The 15,361-nt window shown below is 39.8% G+C and overlaps 1 protein-coding gene across 3 annotated transcripts in view; it reads right to left on the bottom strand.

Moving 5' to 3' along the window:
- The window catches only part of ptpn11b (protein tyrosine phosphatase non-receptor type 11b), a 74,245-nt gene that overhangs the window by 12,815 nt on the left and 46,069 nt on the right, over window positions 1–15,361 (bottom strand). For 2 of the 3 annotated variants that reach the window (XM_060938312.1, XM_060938313.1), the window contains exons 3-12: window positions 12,540–12,734; window positions 10,725–10,917; window positions 10,512–10,628; window positions 10,261–10,374; window positions 9,720–9,816; window positions 7,249–7,328; window positions 5,309–5,464; window positions 3,694–3,825; window positions 3,069–3,223; window positions 10–77 (exon numbers count right to left, since the gene is read on the bottom strand). In XM_060938312.1, coding sequence (XP_060794295.1) covers window positions 10–77; window positions 3,069–3,223; window positions 3,694–3,825; window positions 5,309–5,464; window positions 7,249–7,328; window positions 9,720–9,816; window positions 10,261–10,374; window positions 10,512–10,628; window positions 10,725–10,917; window positions 12,540–12,734 — 1,307 coding nt within the window. Of the gene's footprint in view, window positions 1–9; window positions 78–3,068; window positions 3,224–3,693; window positions 3,826–5,308; window positions 5,465–7,248; window positions 7,329–9,719; window positions 9,817–10,260; window positions 10,375–10,511; window positions 10,629–10,724; window positions 10,918–12,539; window positions 12,735–14,198; window positions 14,266–15,361 lie in introns of those variants that run through there. The other variant, XM_060938314.1, reaches the window with a different exon arrangement.

Raw genomic sequence — 15,361 nt, 5'->3', positions numbered from 1 at the left:
GCTGCATACCTTGTCTATTTATGATATCGATAAGGATGTCTATCACAATTATTGTGCCTGTTCTTCCGATCCCTGCGCTGTAATAAATGCAAAGAAAAACAGATAAGAAGAACATTCAGAACCAAGATATCATCAAACCCACACGGAAGTGTTTTTATTTACTATTTAGGCCTGCCTTGGTTATCTAAGATCACGTTGGCCCAGTTTGAAAAACACAAATGTGAAAACAGTTAGTCTGCGTAAACACGTCTGCAATCTTGATACCAAAGACCCGTCCACATGCTCCTGGGAAATTTTTAACAATAGTTTTACACTAATGTGTTCAAAAAATCTCTCTGCTCATACACATGCACAAAATCCAAAGCAAAAAAATTTGAAAATGCTCGCGTGAGCATGCCAGCCCAGTAGGTGGTAGTAATACGGCAAACTGTCATGTCAAACATCTCAAAAATAACAATAAAAGCAAGCGTATTGAGCAGTAGAGGAGGCAAAATGTAGAAATGCACAATCCAGTCTCAACAATCTCTAATTGGAAACCGTCCCACCAGTTTAAAATTTGGTTTAAAATTTCCCTTTCAAAATAAGGTTTGGATTCAGGAGCAGTACAGGGCACATTTAATACCTGGAACCACAGCATGACAGCACACACGGTATAAAATTTCATATCCATAACATTTACAATATAGCCATAATTGATATATTTCTAAAAAGCTGCTTTGTGACAATGTGCATTGTTAAAAGCACAATACAAATACAATTGAACCGAATTAATAATAAAACAAAGCAAGTTTGAATTTATATATATATATATATATATATATATATATATATATATATATATATATATACACACACGTGTGTGTGTGTGTGTGTGTGTGTGTGTGTGTGTGTGTGTGTATAAACACACACACACACACACACACACACACACACACAACAACAACAATAATAATAATTAATCTTGACATGACAACAGAATTTTAAATTGTTTAAAAAAAAAAAGTGTGTGTGTTTGGGGGGTGGGGGAGTGTTAGGGCCTCTGGGCCACAGTGAATTTCAGGCTTTGATCAAGTAGTAGTATAGTTTCATAGTGTAACTAAACAGACGGCCTCATCTAGCCAGTCTGTAATCAAAATGTGTGATGGCCCCGAGCTGCAATCAGAATGTAATCTTTAAACACAATTTCTGCATTTTCACTGTTGGGAACAACTTTATGGTTATGGTTCAGATACATACAAAAGAGTGTGCACAGGCTGGCATACATTTATTCAGAAATAAGAAAAGCATGAGTTCAAATCCCAAACATTACACAACCATTCGGGAGTCCAAGTGAGCAAAAATAGGCTGTTCTGTCTGGGTCGGATGGATGGCATACACACTCTCTGCGGTCAATCACAGAGGCACTGGACAGTCATGGGTGGCTGGAAGCTCATGCATGTGGAATAGGGGGGATAGCGCAAGTGTGTTAAAGGAACAGTCCACCGTACTTCCATAATGAAATATGCTCTTATCTGAATTGAGACGAGCTGCTCCGTACCTCTCCGAGCTTTGCGCGACCTCCCAGTCAGTCAGACACAGTCAGACGCGCTGTCACTCCTGTTAGCAATGTAGCTAGGCTCAGTATGGCCAATGGTATTTTTTGGGGCTGTAGTTAGATGCGACCAAACTCTTCCGCGTTTTTCCTGTTTACATAGGTTTATATGACCAGTGATATGAAACGAGTTCAGTTACACAAATTGAAACGTGGCGATTTTCTATGCTATGGAAAGTCCGCACTATAATGACAGGCGTACTAACACCTTCTGCGCGCTTCGACAGCGCATTGATATCTGAGCTCCATATCAATGCGCTGCCGAAGCGTGCAGAAGGTGTTAGTACGCCTGTCATTATAGTGCGGACTTTCCATAGCATAGAAAATCGCTACGTTTCAATTTGTGTAACTGAACTTGTTTCATGTCACTGGTCATATAAACCTATGTAAACAGGAAAAACGTGGAGGAGTTTGGTCGCATCTAACTACAGCCCCAAAAAATACCATTGGCCATACTGAGCCTAGCTACATTGCTAACAGGAGTGACAGCGCGTCTGACTGCGTCTGACTGACTGGGAGGTCGCGCAAAGCTCGGAGAGGTACGGAGCAGCTCGTCTCAATTCAGATAAGAACATATTTCATTATGGAAGTACGGTGGACTGTTCCTTTAAGCTGCCCTGTGATCCAGTGGTTCACCACTAACTGGTAGGTGGGAATGGGCTAAAAATTAATGGCCAAGGAAACCGGCTATGACAAAAGTGGTGTCTTTTCAAACGTCAACAAAGCATTAACATCATGTGTTCTAATGAAGAGGATAACAATTATACACACATACGGTACACAACACCAGTTAAAAATTCTGGACACACTGTTTAATTCAATGTTTTTTCTTTATTTTTATTCATTAAAATATACTTCATGTCTGAAAGTAATGATGGATGTCATTTCTCTTTACTTAGTTGAGCGGTTCTTGACATAATATGGATTATGGCTATTTACTATGTTTTTATTATTTACTGTTTGAAGCTGGTTAAGATAATAATGGCAACAGTGTGCAAAGCATTCTCAAGGTAAACGGTGGCTACTTCGAAGAATCTAAAATATGAAACACTTAAACACTTTTTGTTTATCACGTACTTCCATATACAGTATGTTCCATATGTTATTTCACAGTTTTGATGTCTTCAGTATTGTTTATGGCATTCCACAGTCTGTTAGTTTTGTATAACAGACCATTGCTATGGAGCACGTCCTTAGCGGAAACAATAAAATCTTCTTTAAATCAATACTGCGGGTCAAATTATTGATTTCTTTAGTAAGTAAGTACCCATATAATAAGGGGGTAATCTACAGCCAGCCGGTCACTGTCGCGAAATAAACCCCTTCAGGGTGAGTCAAGATGTCGGGGTTTATTTCTTGGTATTGACCAATTCTCTGCACAGTGTCCCTTACATAATGACTGGCTCACTGTACATTATCCCTGACATAGCTGATGCTGTGCACATTTAAGGTATAACTTGGCTGCACTGTGAATTACCTGCAGTGGACTATGACAGGACCGGTATTTGGAATGGCGTTCTGAGTTCGATTAACCTGTTCAAGAAAGTTGAGAACTCCTCCTGGTTCATTTGGCACACCATGGTCAGGCCAGCTCAGGTACTGATAGTGCCAGATATACCGGGAAGCCTCCTTCTACATTTATACCAAGACAAAACAAACATTCAGTAAATGATGTCCTTAATCTGAATTGAAACACACATTTCAGGTATGTTGGCTTAAACTTCAGAACAAATCAAAAAGACTACAGAGCCTAAAATACATATGCTGTACGTCAGTGTTTCTTAAAACAAGAGGCTTAGGTTTGTATTTTTTTAATTTTCTTTTTTTTTTACCATTTCTCAATAATATAAAAACAAGCAAAAAATAAGGAGAAACAAGCAAAGTCCAGCCAGAGCAAAATGCTCCAAATCTACACTTTAACAAAGTGTAACTGGTTCAAAAATACAGCTTGAATAAATAAGATGGTACATATTTGCCAATTATCAGAATGTTATTATATTCTGTGCTGCAATCATAAGGGGTTTTTTTCCCCACTAAAGTGGGTCACTTTCTGCAAAAATTAAGGGGAACCCAGTTTTAAGAATTAATTAAAAGGGTCTTACGCGGTCTGTACGTGTGACCTCCAGCTCTCTGAGGATGTAGTCCTGAGCAGCCTGCTCTTCCATGTTCCTCACACACACATTCCCAAACTCCTTTGCTGTGCCTGTGTCTGGCCAGTAGCGTACACACTTATTCTGTTGATGGACAGAATAAAGATAAACTCAGGAATTAGAAAAAAGTACTTCAGTGGACCAAATGAAGTACTTAAAAATACTGGAGCAGAGCTGATAAACATGTTTTTTTGAAACAAACAACAACAACAACAAAAAAAAAAAAAACCCATCATATTTCAGCAACTAGTTTTATAAAAACATGGACTAGAGCGGCTTCGGCTTCTGGAGCAGACTGTCTGCTGCGGCTTAGGTGGTGTTTACATTAGACCGTATCCGTCTCGTTTTCGTCGCGGATGCACTGTCCGTTCACATTAAAACGCCGGGAAACGACTCCACAGGCGGAACAACTTGAATCCGCCAGCGTCCACGTATTCAATCCATTACGTATCTGATCCGGTGCTGTGTAAACATTGAGAAACGAGGATACGCTGTGCTGAGCTCTAGCTGACGTCGTCATTGGACAATGTCACTGTGACATCCACCTTCCTGATTCGCTGGTGTTGGTCATGCCACGTGCTGACGTCGTCATTGGACAACGTCACTGTGACATCCACCTTCCTGATTCGCTGGCGTTGGTCATGCCACGTTGGTCATGTGACGCGACTGCTGAAAAACGGCGTGGACTTTCACTTCCTGCTATTTGTCCCGAATCACTGCTCGTGCGCTTCACTCGCGCGCTCTGTGAGCTGCGCAGGGCCGGAGTGCGCACCCTCCAGAGGGCACTCGCTGTTCAGGGCGGAGTGATTTGGAGCGCAGGATGCCTGCGGAGCCGAGCGTATCCGTGTATTGGCGTTGCTGTGTGCACGCGAATCGTTTTAAAAACGTTAATCTGATGATCCGCTGATACGGTCTAATGTAAACACCACCTTAATCAGTTGCACACACGTGTAAATTATTCAGGTGAAGGCAACTCATCAGACCAGACTCCAGCACGATGGACATTAGATCAGAAACAGAAGAGTTTTCATAGACTTTTGCAGATTTTTAATTTTATTTACGACCTCTGGTGTGATCTGACATAATGGCTTGTTTAAAAAGAAGTGACAGTGAGCACAATGTTGAAAGACAAATAAACGCAGATGTATCTGTTTATTCCCGCCATGTTACCTTCAGAACTGATGCGTCTCATCTGTTCTGGTCCATAGCAGTAGTCAAAATTGGTAACATCAAGTGCCAGTATAAAAGAAAACAAAAACTACTTCAAACTGCCTTTATTATAGGCATTAACTTGTCATTAATACTGAAGCATTAAAAAGGTAAATGCTGTCGCCATTCAGCCAAGTTGCTTATCCAGACCTACAAGGAATTTTATGTAACAGGACCTTTATAAATTTCAGTTGAATACCCCTGAACTAAACTCTTCAGCAGTGCATCTCTCCAGGTCTGAAGGACTCTGCTGTCATGTGCAACATTTTTATAGCTTGAATTATCAAAATCAACCTTGGCTATGTTCTTTTGCAACAGCTGGAAATAAAGCACAGCAGCCTACAGGGCCAGACCTCACCCTGCCTCGCTCCATCTCCTTGGTCGTCATGACAATAACATGAGTGTTTTCCTGATACACCATTTTCCAGAAGTCCAGCACTGTGTTCTGAAGGCAGCCCTGAGTAGCAATGAACACTTTGCCTTCGTCCACATGACGGCCCTCTTCCTGAATACTCTGAGGAAGCGCAAAACACACACCAGCAGTGCTGCACAATTAGATTCTTTCAACAGCAAAAACTGAACTAGTTTAAAAATCGGAAATATTACATTTGATTCTGTCCACATTCACTGGATATGAGCAATCGTGCGCCCTGATTGGCTACTCTGCTACTAGGCTATCAGCTCATATACTGCGAGTAGAGAAAAACAAAATGGCAGAGCACATCAAGTCAGATATATCATTTTGTTATCAAGTATTGAAAAGAAACAGAAATAGCTAAAAGAATATAGTCCCCCCCCCCCCCCACACACAATATCGCCTATTCCACACTCCAGCCCAGTCAGTGGCAGTAATGCAGCTTTAAGCTGGTTTGCCAATTGCCAAAAAACCCTAAAGAAGAAGAAGAAGAAAACGGCGGCACGTGTTACTGAACCAACCGAGGACAAAATAAAAACTCAAAAAAAAAAAGCAACAAAATATTGAATGAAAGTATTTCCTGGTAAGAATGTTTTTTTTTTTTTTCAAGAATTATTATTACAGCATTTTTCACAAATTGCTACTGTCATTTCACCGGTTTGCGTACATTTTAAAGGGGTACCAAATATAATATATACAGTTGCTGATGTGACAAAGTAACGTATTCTTAAGTATTCTATCAAATTTATATACTAGAAAACAACGAAATATCTTGGTAATTGTAAATATAATACTTTATACGCTAAACCGCACAAGAGTCGCCATTTTTAAAAGACCGTGAGGTCAGCGCTACCCACTGCACTAGCGGAACTCTCCGAAATAGAGGAGATAAGCGTGTAATCATGGCGTCGGGCGCATCAAGTGAAAGCGACAGCTCTGTCGAATCATACGAAGAGATCCCGCAAGACACACTGCAAGCAGGCTATGGCTTAGAAGGGTACCAGTTTGAACCTAGGAGAGGTACTCTCGACTCCGGTGATGAAATAAGAGAAGAAAGCTCGGATGACGGCGAGGATGAGACTGATGCTGACCATGGGCATGGCGAGCGTGGGGCAGAGCGTCTGCGTGCAGGTGACACGGCGTGGTGCTCGTGCGGAAAATGTAACGTGGAGTTGCTCACGAGTCCAGCAGAATTTATTTGCTGCAATGAGATAGACGCCACCCGTGGACTTGCGAAATCGTCGCATGAGGCAGAAACAGGTATTTCACACGTGCTATTCCCAACCTCAATGAGCCAACACAACTGGGCACATACATACGTCATGAGTGTTACGCAGAGAAAATGAACGTGCATTCTGATTGGATAAAATTAATATCATGGCGGGCTGTTCAAACTGCGGAAATAGTTTGCTCGAGCTACTTTCAAAACACTATAACTTTCCAACCTTAGAACAAAAAAACTTTTGTAAGTCTTGAATAAGGTTCGTTGATGTGTGTTTTATTGTTATATTTATTCTATATATTGCCCTCTGTTCCCCTTTAAGCGGAGATGATTTTGTACAAAGTTTTTATTTATCAAGTTACAGTAGCAAAAAATAAAAATGCTCCGTTTCTCAAAATCCAGTGAATATGGATGGAATAAAACAGTTATTCCACTCAATCTCGCCGTACATGGCGTACAGCCGACTCGGTGCTACACGCCTCGTCGGCTATCAGCTGATGAATGACTTGATTTCGTGGAATAACTGTTAATTGTATTAATAACACTGTGTGCTCTCTCACATATCCTCAGGATGTGTTTAACAGAGAACTGATGAAGCTCCTCAGATGAGTAGCAAAACTGTCTGAGTTTGTAGCAGACTTTTAACCTGAATTTGACTTACTCGGATATAATTGGCATTAATGTAGTCAGAGCCAGGCACATCGGGATCTGCTTCCCTGATTGTCACCCGGGTGGTGTCAACTACAACACAGAGAAAAAGCATGACTAGGACTAGCAGTGAAAATAGTGTCTGGAGTCAAGCTTTAAAAAAAAAAAAAATTGGAACAGGCATGTCAAACTCATTTAAAGTAATGGGCCACATCACATTTTACAGTGTGGCGTCAATTGAGCCCGAATACAAAACAAAATCAGTTTAACAAAATCAACTCCTCTTACAGTTGCAGTCAGAAGTTTACATACAGTGACATGAATGTCATCTTGGATATGAAATGTCATGGCAATATTTGGGCTTTCAATTATTTCTCTGAACTGTTCACTGTCTGTGGCGAAATGACTGTACAACATATTTCTTTAATAAAAAAAAAAAACATGAATTTGGTGCACAAGTTTTAACTTATTTTGGGTTTTCTGAAATCAACACAGGGTCAAAATTATACATACAGGGTCAAAAATTTCCATACACCTCACTTAGATTATTAATTCAGAGGTGCTGAAACTTCTAAAATGTCTCTTATCTTGCCAAGGCCGAGGTCTCTTAACTTCCTGTTAGTGATCATGATTGACTACAGCTGGTAGCTTCTCTGTGCCTTCATAAAAAGGGTTTGTTTACAGCACTCATTGGCTTTACCAACACACAATACAATGGGAAAGTCCAAGGAGCTCAGTGCAGATCTGAGAAAATGGATCACAGATATACACAACTCCGGAATGTCTCTTAGAGCCATTTCTAAACAACTGCAAATTCCAAGATCAGTTCAAACAATTGTATGTAAGTTATTTTGAGGTGTAGTCACTTTGCCAAGCCACTTTGCTTCAAGAAAAACCAAACTGTCACCCTCAGGTGAAAGGAAATTGGTTCAGATGGTCAGGAACAACCTGGGAACCACCATGGCACAGCCCTGCCATGAACTGGAAGCTGATGGATCACTGTCTACAGTTCAGATCACCATGGACTAAGAGGCTGCTATCCAAGAAATAACCCCCTGCTCCAAAATTGACACCTTCATGTTTAACTAAAGTTTGCAACTGACCACACGGACAAAGAAAAAGCTTTCCGGAGGATAGCTGTATGGTCAGATGAGACAAAGACTGAGTTGTTTGGTCACAATGACCATCATGTACAGAGGGACACTGTACCAGCTGGTGGTGGTGGAAGGATCATCACGCTCTGGGGCTGTTTTGCTGCCAGTGGAACTGGTTCATTGCACAAAGTGGATGGAATAATGAAGAAGGAGGACTACCTCAGAATTCTTCAGCATAAACCATCAGAAACTTGAACGTGACTTGGGACGTGGGAGTTACAACAGGACAATGAACCCAAACACGCATCAGAGCTGGTTGTGGAGGATAAAGCAGGCTAATATTAAACTTAAAACAAGTCCCGACTTCAACCCTATTGAAAATATATGGACAGTGCTTATAAGTTGAGTCCATGCCAAGAAAAAAAAATGAATTGAACTCTACCAATTCTACCATGAAGAGTCGTGAAATATCCAACCAGAATTCTGTCTGAAGCTTGTTCATGGTAAACAAAAATGTTTGGTCAAGGTGAATCTTTCGAAGAGACATTTTACCCAAATATTAGGTGTGCTGTATGTATATTTTTGACCCTATATGTATACTTTTGACCTGGTGTTATTTCAGAAAACCCAAAGAAACTTCTACACCGAATTCTAGGTTTTTTTTTTTAAAGATGTATGCTGTACATTCTGCCACAGAAAAAGAGCAGTTCAAAGAAATCATTCAAAACCCGAACATTGCCATGACATTCATATCCAAGATGACATTCATGTCACTGTACGTAAACTTCTGACCGCAACTGTACATGTTCATTTATCAGCGTATGGGTGAAATGTACACACAAACCAAATATTTTAAATATTATGGGCTAATTTGTATCGATTCATATTTAAGCAGGCAAATCAATACAGTCACAGCAATATTCACAAAAAAGGTACCGGTAGTTAATTGTGATTACATAAGTATTCGCTCCCACTGTTGAAAAAAATAAAATGGAGACATGTACAGAGTCAAATGTTTTTAGCAATGAGGATAAATACTTTGACATGTTTTAATTGTTAAAATGACAGTATTAAATATTTTAGCTTGCTAATAAAGAAATGCATACCATTAGCACATTTTATTAGTAGCTGAGTCTACAGTTTATTGTTTTATTTTGCCCCTAGTGTCATAACAGAGATTACAGTACCACTTTTTTCAAATCTTTGAGTTCAAGTGCAGTCCACAAGAGGTTTTTAATATCAAACATGGATTAATTCAGGTGGGCGGACGGATTAAAGCCTTTATCTGACTGGTCCAGGCCCATGGGTTGTATGTTTGCAATCCTCATTAGGAAGGAAAAAAAAAAAAGAAACAGGTGGTGGTAGTTGGTGTGTGCAAGAGTTGACATACAGGGTAGAATGTTCTTGTATCTGTTTTTGCTCTTATTCTCAGCTCTCTGGCCTTCTTTTCTGGGGTACAAGAGTTTACATTCCTGCTGCTGTAGCATCTGGGGGCATACAGGAGAGAAGAAAAATTACTGAAAGAAAATAAGTGCAGTCACTGGATAGTGGCAGAACTTTGATATACAACAAAAACAGTACTTGATGCAAAATAGCCAAAAAAAAAAAAAAAAACCCTCAGACAGAACAGTGTCTAATATACGGCTGCAGAACTACATGAAATTTGTGTCTAGCCAGCACCCCCTAGGGGAGAGACACAGATGCTTTATATGAGGTCATGCAAGAAGCTCAGACAGAGGGCCTTTTGTTCAGACATCATCTAACTGCTGGTTTCATCAGATATAATATATAAAGAAGTACAGAGGCAAATATAAACTGAACTATGACATACTCGCTATTTCCCTTCAGAAAAAAACAAATTCTCTTTACTAAACTGAGCTACTCAATTTAGCATTTAAAAACAAATTAACAAAATCAGCCCACTGATATACCTCAAATTCTTCCCAGAAGCCTTGCTTGGGTTTTTCAGAATTGTCTGCCACTTTGTTCAACTCTCGCACTCGGTTCTCAATGTTGGCTGCGTTTATCCGAGTGGCATTGAACGGCTTTTATTTGCAAAGAGAAAACACAAAGCAACCATTAGCAATACTGCAACTTGGCAAACAGCCAAAAGTGCTTTAATACACACAAGGAAAGCGAAGGGAAAGATCTACAAACTAAAAGAGCGAAACAGAATGTGCACCTGCTTAAGGTGCACTACAATCCCACTCTTCTCCACCATTGGGTTCTTTTTATAGTGCTCCACCAAGTCTGTTAGTGTGTCAAACCTCTCCCCTCCACCCACATCATACTTCACATCCTGTCGAAGCAGCACAACAGCACACAAATGACATCAGGCTTTTTGAAAATCCAACAATCACTCGTTTAAGCATCTAATCTCGAACCTCTTCCATACCTGGTAGCGTATCATGACGTGGGTGACCTTTGTTTTGCGGTCCACGTTTTCATGTTTTTCCTCATTAGTGAGAACAGACAGCACAAAGTCTCCAGGTTTGCTCTGACTCTCCCTCACCAGAAAGCTGCCTGGCTTGCCTTTCTCTGTGAGCAGCTTTTCTGCATCTCTGCCTGATAGATGCCCATGATACCACCTGAAAACACAAAATGAATTATTTTCGTTTCATTTTCTGTTCATTTCTCTTAGCATGCAGTTGAGTTTGCAAAAAAACAGAAACGTGGTTAAACAAAAAACAAACAAACAAACAAACAAACAAACAAACCCAAAATGATATAAAAAAAATGCATAGACATTGTAAAGGCATCAAAACAAACCTCACAAAACATTTTTTTTTGTCAGCAGTCTGTCACGCAATACATGTTTTAGTCGAAACGATAAAAAAACTATATGTTTGTGGTTGGAAAATTGGCACATGCGCTTGTACAAAGCTCGCCTACATCATGTGATAGAGTTGCTGATGTGGAAAAGTGAAGGTATGTGTGGGTGGTGTGCTGGCTGTTTTCATTTAATGGAAAACCCGCAAAAACCGAGCTATCATAAACTGTGATCTTTATGACCAGACAACGATAAGTGAAGATCTCTGGTTTTAGAAGCAAACCTAAACAATTTTATAATGTTAGCAGATGGTAATTAGAGTAGATTTCTGCAAGTAAAAACAGCAGGCCTGCGAATAAACACCAAATATAAACATGTAGCTGAATAATAGCTGCTCTCGGAGCAGAATTCTGAAAAGCACAGGAACACAGCGTTAGTATTTATTTATTAAAAAAAAAATCCACAAACTCAAGAATGATCTCGGAGAAAAAAAAAACAAAAAACCTAAACGAACTAATTATACACATCACATTTTACCAGCTAATCCTTTCTCTGTTTTGGCTCTTTGCCAAGTCTAACCCTCTGTGATTTGTGCACTAGAGGGCAGGGTTTCATGAATCTTCACTGTTGCTCTCTTTCTCTCTTTGTGTACGTGCGTGCGTTTGAGGGGTTGCACTGACTAGTCACCAAAGAAAAGGCTCTTAATGACTTCTTTCTCGCTTTAATGGAACACCGTCACTTTTATATCATGTCGTATGACTGTATCCTTCCTCTATAGTTATTTTTGTTGCTCTTAAAAGTCATAAAATGTCAAGAAAATCCTTACACGGTGGTGGAGCGAATTCCACTGTGATTAGTGCTGTCTAGTGTGTATATGCTGCTGTGGGTTGCACGTCACTGTCCAATCCCAACTCGGCTCGTTTGGAGTGGCACGTAACAGAAGGCAGTTTTCAGATTACTCAAGCTGGAGTTGAACATACCGTAGGATCCTCCATCCAAGGGCAGTCGGTCATTAAGCTATAAAGAGGTCTTTACTGATGGACGTGAGCTTCCATGTGACACTCGCTCAGTTACAGAATTAATGATGAGCCACTGTGTTGCCCATGAGCACAGTTTAACAATTGGCACTTCCTTAAATAGTGTAATATGATATACAGATATAATTTTTGCACATTTAATGTGCTTATTTATTTTTGCTACTAACAGCGTAACCTAAAGAAACACTGAAGCTGAAAATGTAATTGTAACCTGGCACATCCTTTGCTGCTGTTTATCATTTAACTGCACTAAGCAATGTCCTGAAGTTTTTGCTTTAACTATGGAAAAGACCACTAGTTGACTACATTTTCTGAATACTGGTTGACTGATTAAAATGAATAGCTGTGCAACCATTAGTGCATGCATGTGTGTCTGTGTGCGTTGCCATTGCTGTTGTTCTACCTCTCAGAAGTGGGGTCTTTGCAGTTGAGAGGATATTTGAGCTCGATAACGTCGCCGTTCCTTTCACGCAAAAGGTCGTGCTGCTCCATGTAGTACTGCACCAACTCGGCCAGAGTGGCGAACTTCTCCCCTCCATACAGGTCATAGTAATCGCCAGAATTCTGGATCTTAATGTGAGTGACTTCGTCGTTCCGCCTAATTGGGGTTGATAGGAAACACAGATAAGACAAAGGAGGCAGCGCTCAGTGAGCTCACATGGTTAATGGACTGTGACTTCAAACAAAGTTCTACATCTGTTTTACCTTTATAACAGTTTTTCAAATTACACACAGCATGATTTACAAGGATATACAAAAAAAAAATAATGTGCTCTGCATTATTCATTCGAACTGAAGTATGACAAATGATTTAAAACAGCTAACAGTGGGGAAAAGAAATACGGTTGAATTTAAAGTAAATCAGTCCAGCTATGCAGGAATGTTTAAAGTAATTAATTAAAGTAGCACTATGTTTTTGTAAGAAGAAAATCTCTATTGCGTGCTTGCCCCAAGGCTGACACAAACAGATTTTTATTAGGTAGTAAATTTAAAAAATTTAAAAAACACACAAAAACCAACAGCACAGTGGAATCATTTTAAAACACAAACAAATAGCCAGAAACTGTTTTATCATTTTGCAGAAAGTAAACATCGAGTTTATCTGAACATACTTTCAGGAGGCCAAGCAAAAACGTGCATGAAATGTGTGTAATGGTCTGACAAAACCCTTCACGTGGTGAAATTTGAACATTTTCTATGACACAAAGCTTTGAAAACCATGAGCTTTCCTGAATAGAAATCCATTTCTCTTTTGTGCATATCTCAACCAGAAGTAATGTTCTAGTATTTTAGTGGTTAGTGTGGTTACCTCCAAAAGTGAAAAAGGAGAAAACGGTGTTGAAAGATGCTGTGATGACTGACTGATACGCTGGAGTTTGCAGAATCCAAGAGGATACGAGACACTGAACGGTCACTCGTCTTTACAGAACAGCAGGCAATTTGCAAAACGGTTGATGACACCAAAATATAATATTAGCTGTCCTTTTGTGGAGAGCTTTAAAAAAAAATCATATCACTAAATTGTTCTGACATTTGATCTAAGCTGATGCGTAATATTTAAATTGTATGGTCGGATTTATTTAAATTTGTACTATGATGTGTATTAATCTTTTAATAAACCTGAACGTGAACAGAACAGCTTTTCCTTTCTATATTCTTTCAAATAATGAAGTTACATGTATGCATGGGCGTGTCAGTGTTGTTCCAGTCAGACGAAAGACAAGCTGTTAAGAAGCTGTGTTATGCGTATTAACCTAATGAGTGGAAAACACTCCTTCCTCTCTAAGAATGACACGAGAACATTTTTATTACCGCAACCCTGACGCCACAAAAGCAAACCATTTTTTTTTTAAAAAAGACCTTTGAACTAAATAGCGGTTGGTTTCAGCAGTTGAGCGCAATGATAAACTGCAGCCACAGATGCAATATACCTATACAGCAGGAAGGATCCACATGAGATACTTCATTTACTTTCCAACGTTTTTCACTACAAGTATGAATGTACTGCAAAATATGCTGAAGCGCCAAATGTCAACGTATGGAAAAAAGTGAACATGAGCACCTGCACAGATAAAATCACCTGGGCTCAGGCAACAAACCGCAAGTGTGCAGTCAGGTCAGATCATATCTAGCATGAAAACACACACACATACACACAAACGTCAGTTCAGCAAATATATGGCCTCGTATTTAAAAGCAATAAGGCCAGACTGATAATGAGGACAGAGTGATATGAAAGTGAGATAAATCCGATCTCGCATTCGCTAGTAGATCTGTCTCTATGTGGGCTTGGCTCCTAAATCTGCACTCTCTCCTGAGTGTAATTGCATTACAGTGGGAGCAGTGGAGACCGAGCATTGCAGGATTTCAGTGCTGAGGCCTAATGGGCGAGGAAATGCTGCAAATGGGCAGCCCGTGCTGGCCCTCTGTGAGCTGCTCTAATGCAATCACAGTGCACACAGCCAGACATGGCAAAAAGCCCCAGCTGATCTCATTTATCTCCATACGCTCCCGGATACACCGCTTCTCTGGTCAAATCTGCCTTAAAGTTAATACAAAGCAAAGCACCAAATGGTACTGCTTATTAAACCAAATGAAACATACTATATGCATAAAGCAACTACCATAAATAAAATTAATAAAAAAAAATTAAAGCGTGTAATCGGTGCTTGAAGAAATTCTCTTTTCTTCATGTGATTTTTAATTATTTGAAGTCTTGACAGATCGATAAATATTAATCCAAGAAGTAATAAAAATAAACATTCTGTAAAAAAACAAAAATATAAAATATACAAGTATAAAGAAACATATACACACAAGTATAAAATATATATGTTATTTACCAGCTGGGAGGTCTGTATGGTGAAATACCGTGACCGAGGTCTTGAAAGTACTGAACGAGGCCCTCTGGGCCGAGGTCAGTATTCAAGGCCAAGGTCACGGTATTTCACCATACGGACCGACCTTAAGCTGGTAAATAATTATTTTTCTTTACCAAATTCTAACAGAAAACGAGAGCGCCCGAAAGGGAAAACCAAGCCGAGTCGCCATTTTGAATCCTCATTCACAGCTGTAATGCAAATGGCTTCCTCCTCGGTATACAAGTGCACTTCCATGGCAGGAAAAAAAACTACATTTTGCCGCCTATGTAGTCCCCTATTTATACAAAATTGAGTCATTCAGGATTCAGCCATGTTTTTGCTCGGCGTTAGCAACAGTTAGAGG

The sequence above is a fragment of the Neoarius graeffei genome, chromosome 13 (assembly GCF_027579695.1).
Source record: "Neoarius graeffei isolate fNeoGra1 chromosome 13, fNeoGra1.pri, whole genome shotgun sequence".
NCBI classification, from domain to species: domain Eukaryota; kingdom Metazoa; phylum Chordata; class Actinopteri; order Siluriformes; family Ariidae; genus Neoarius; species Neoarius graeffei.
The sequence above is the reverse complement of the archived record's forward strand: the minus strand, read 5'-3'. Positions and strand labels throughout refer to the sequence as shown.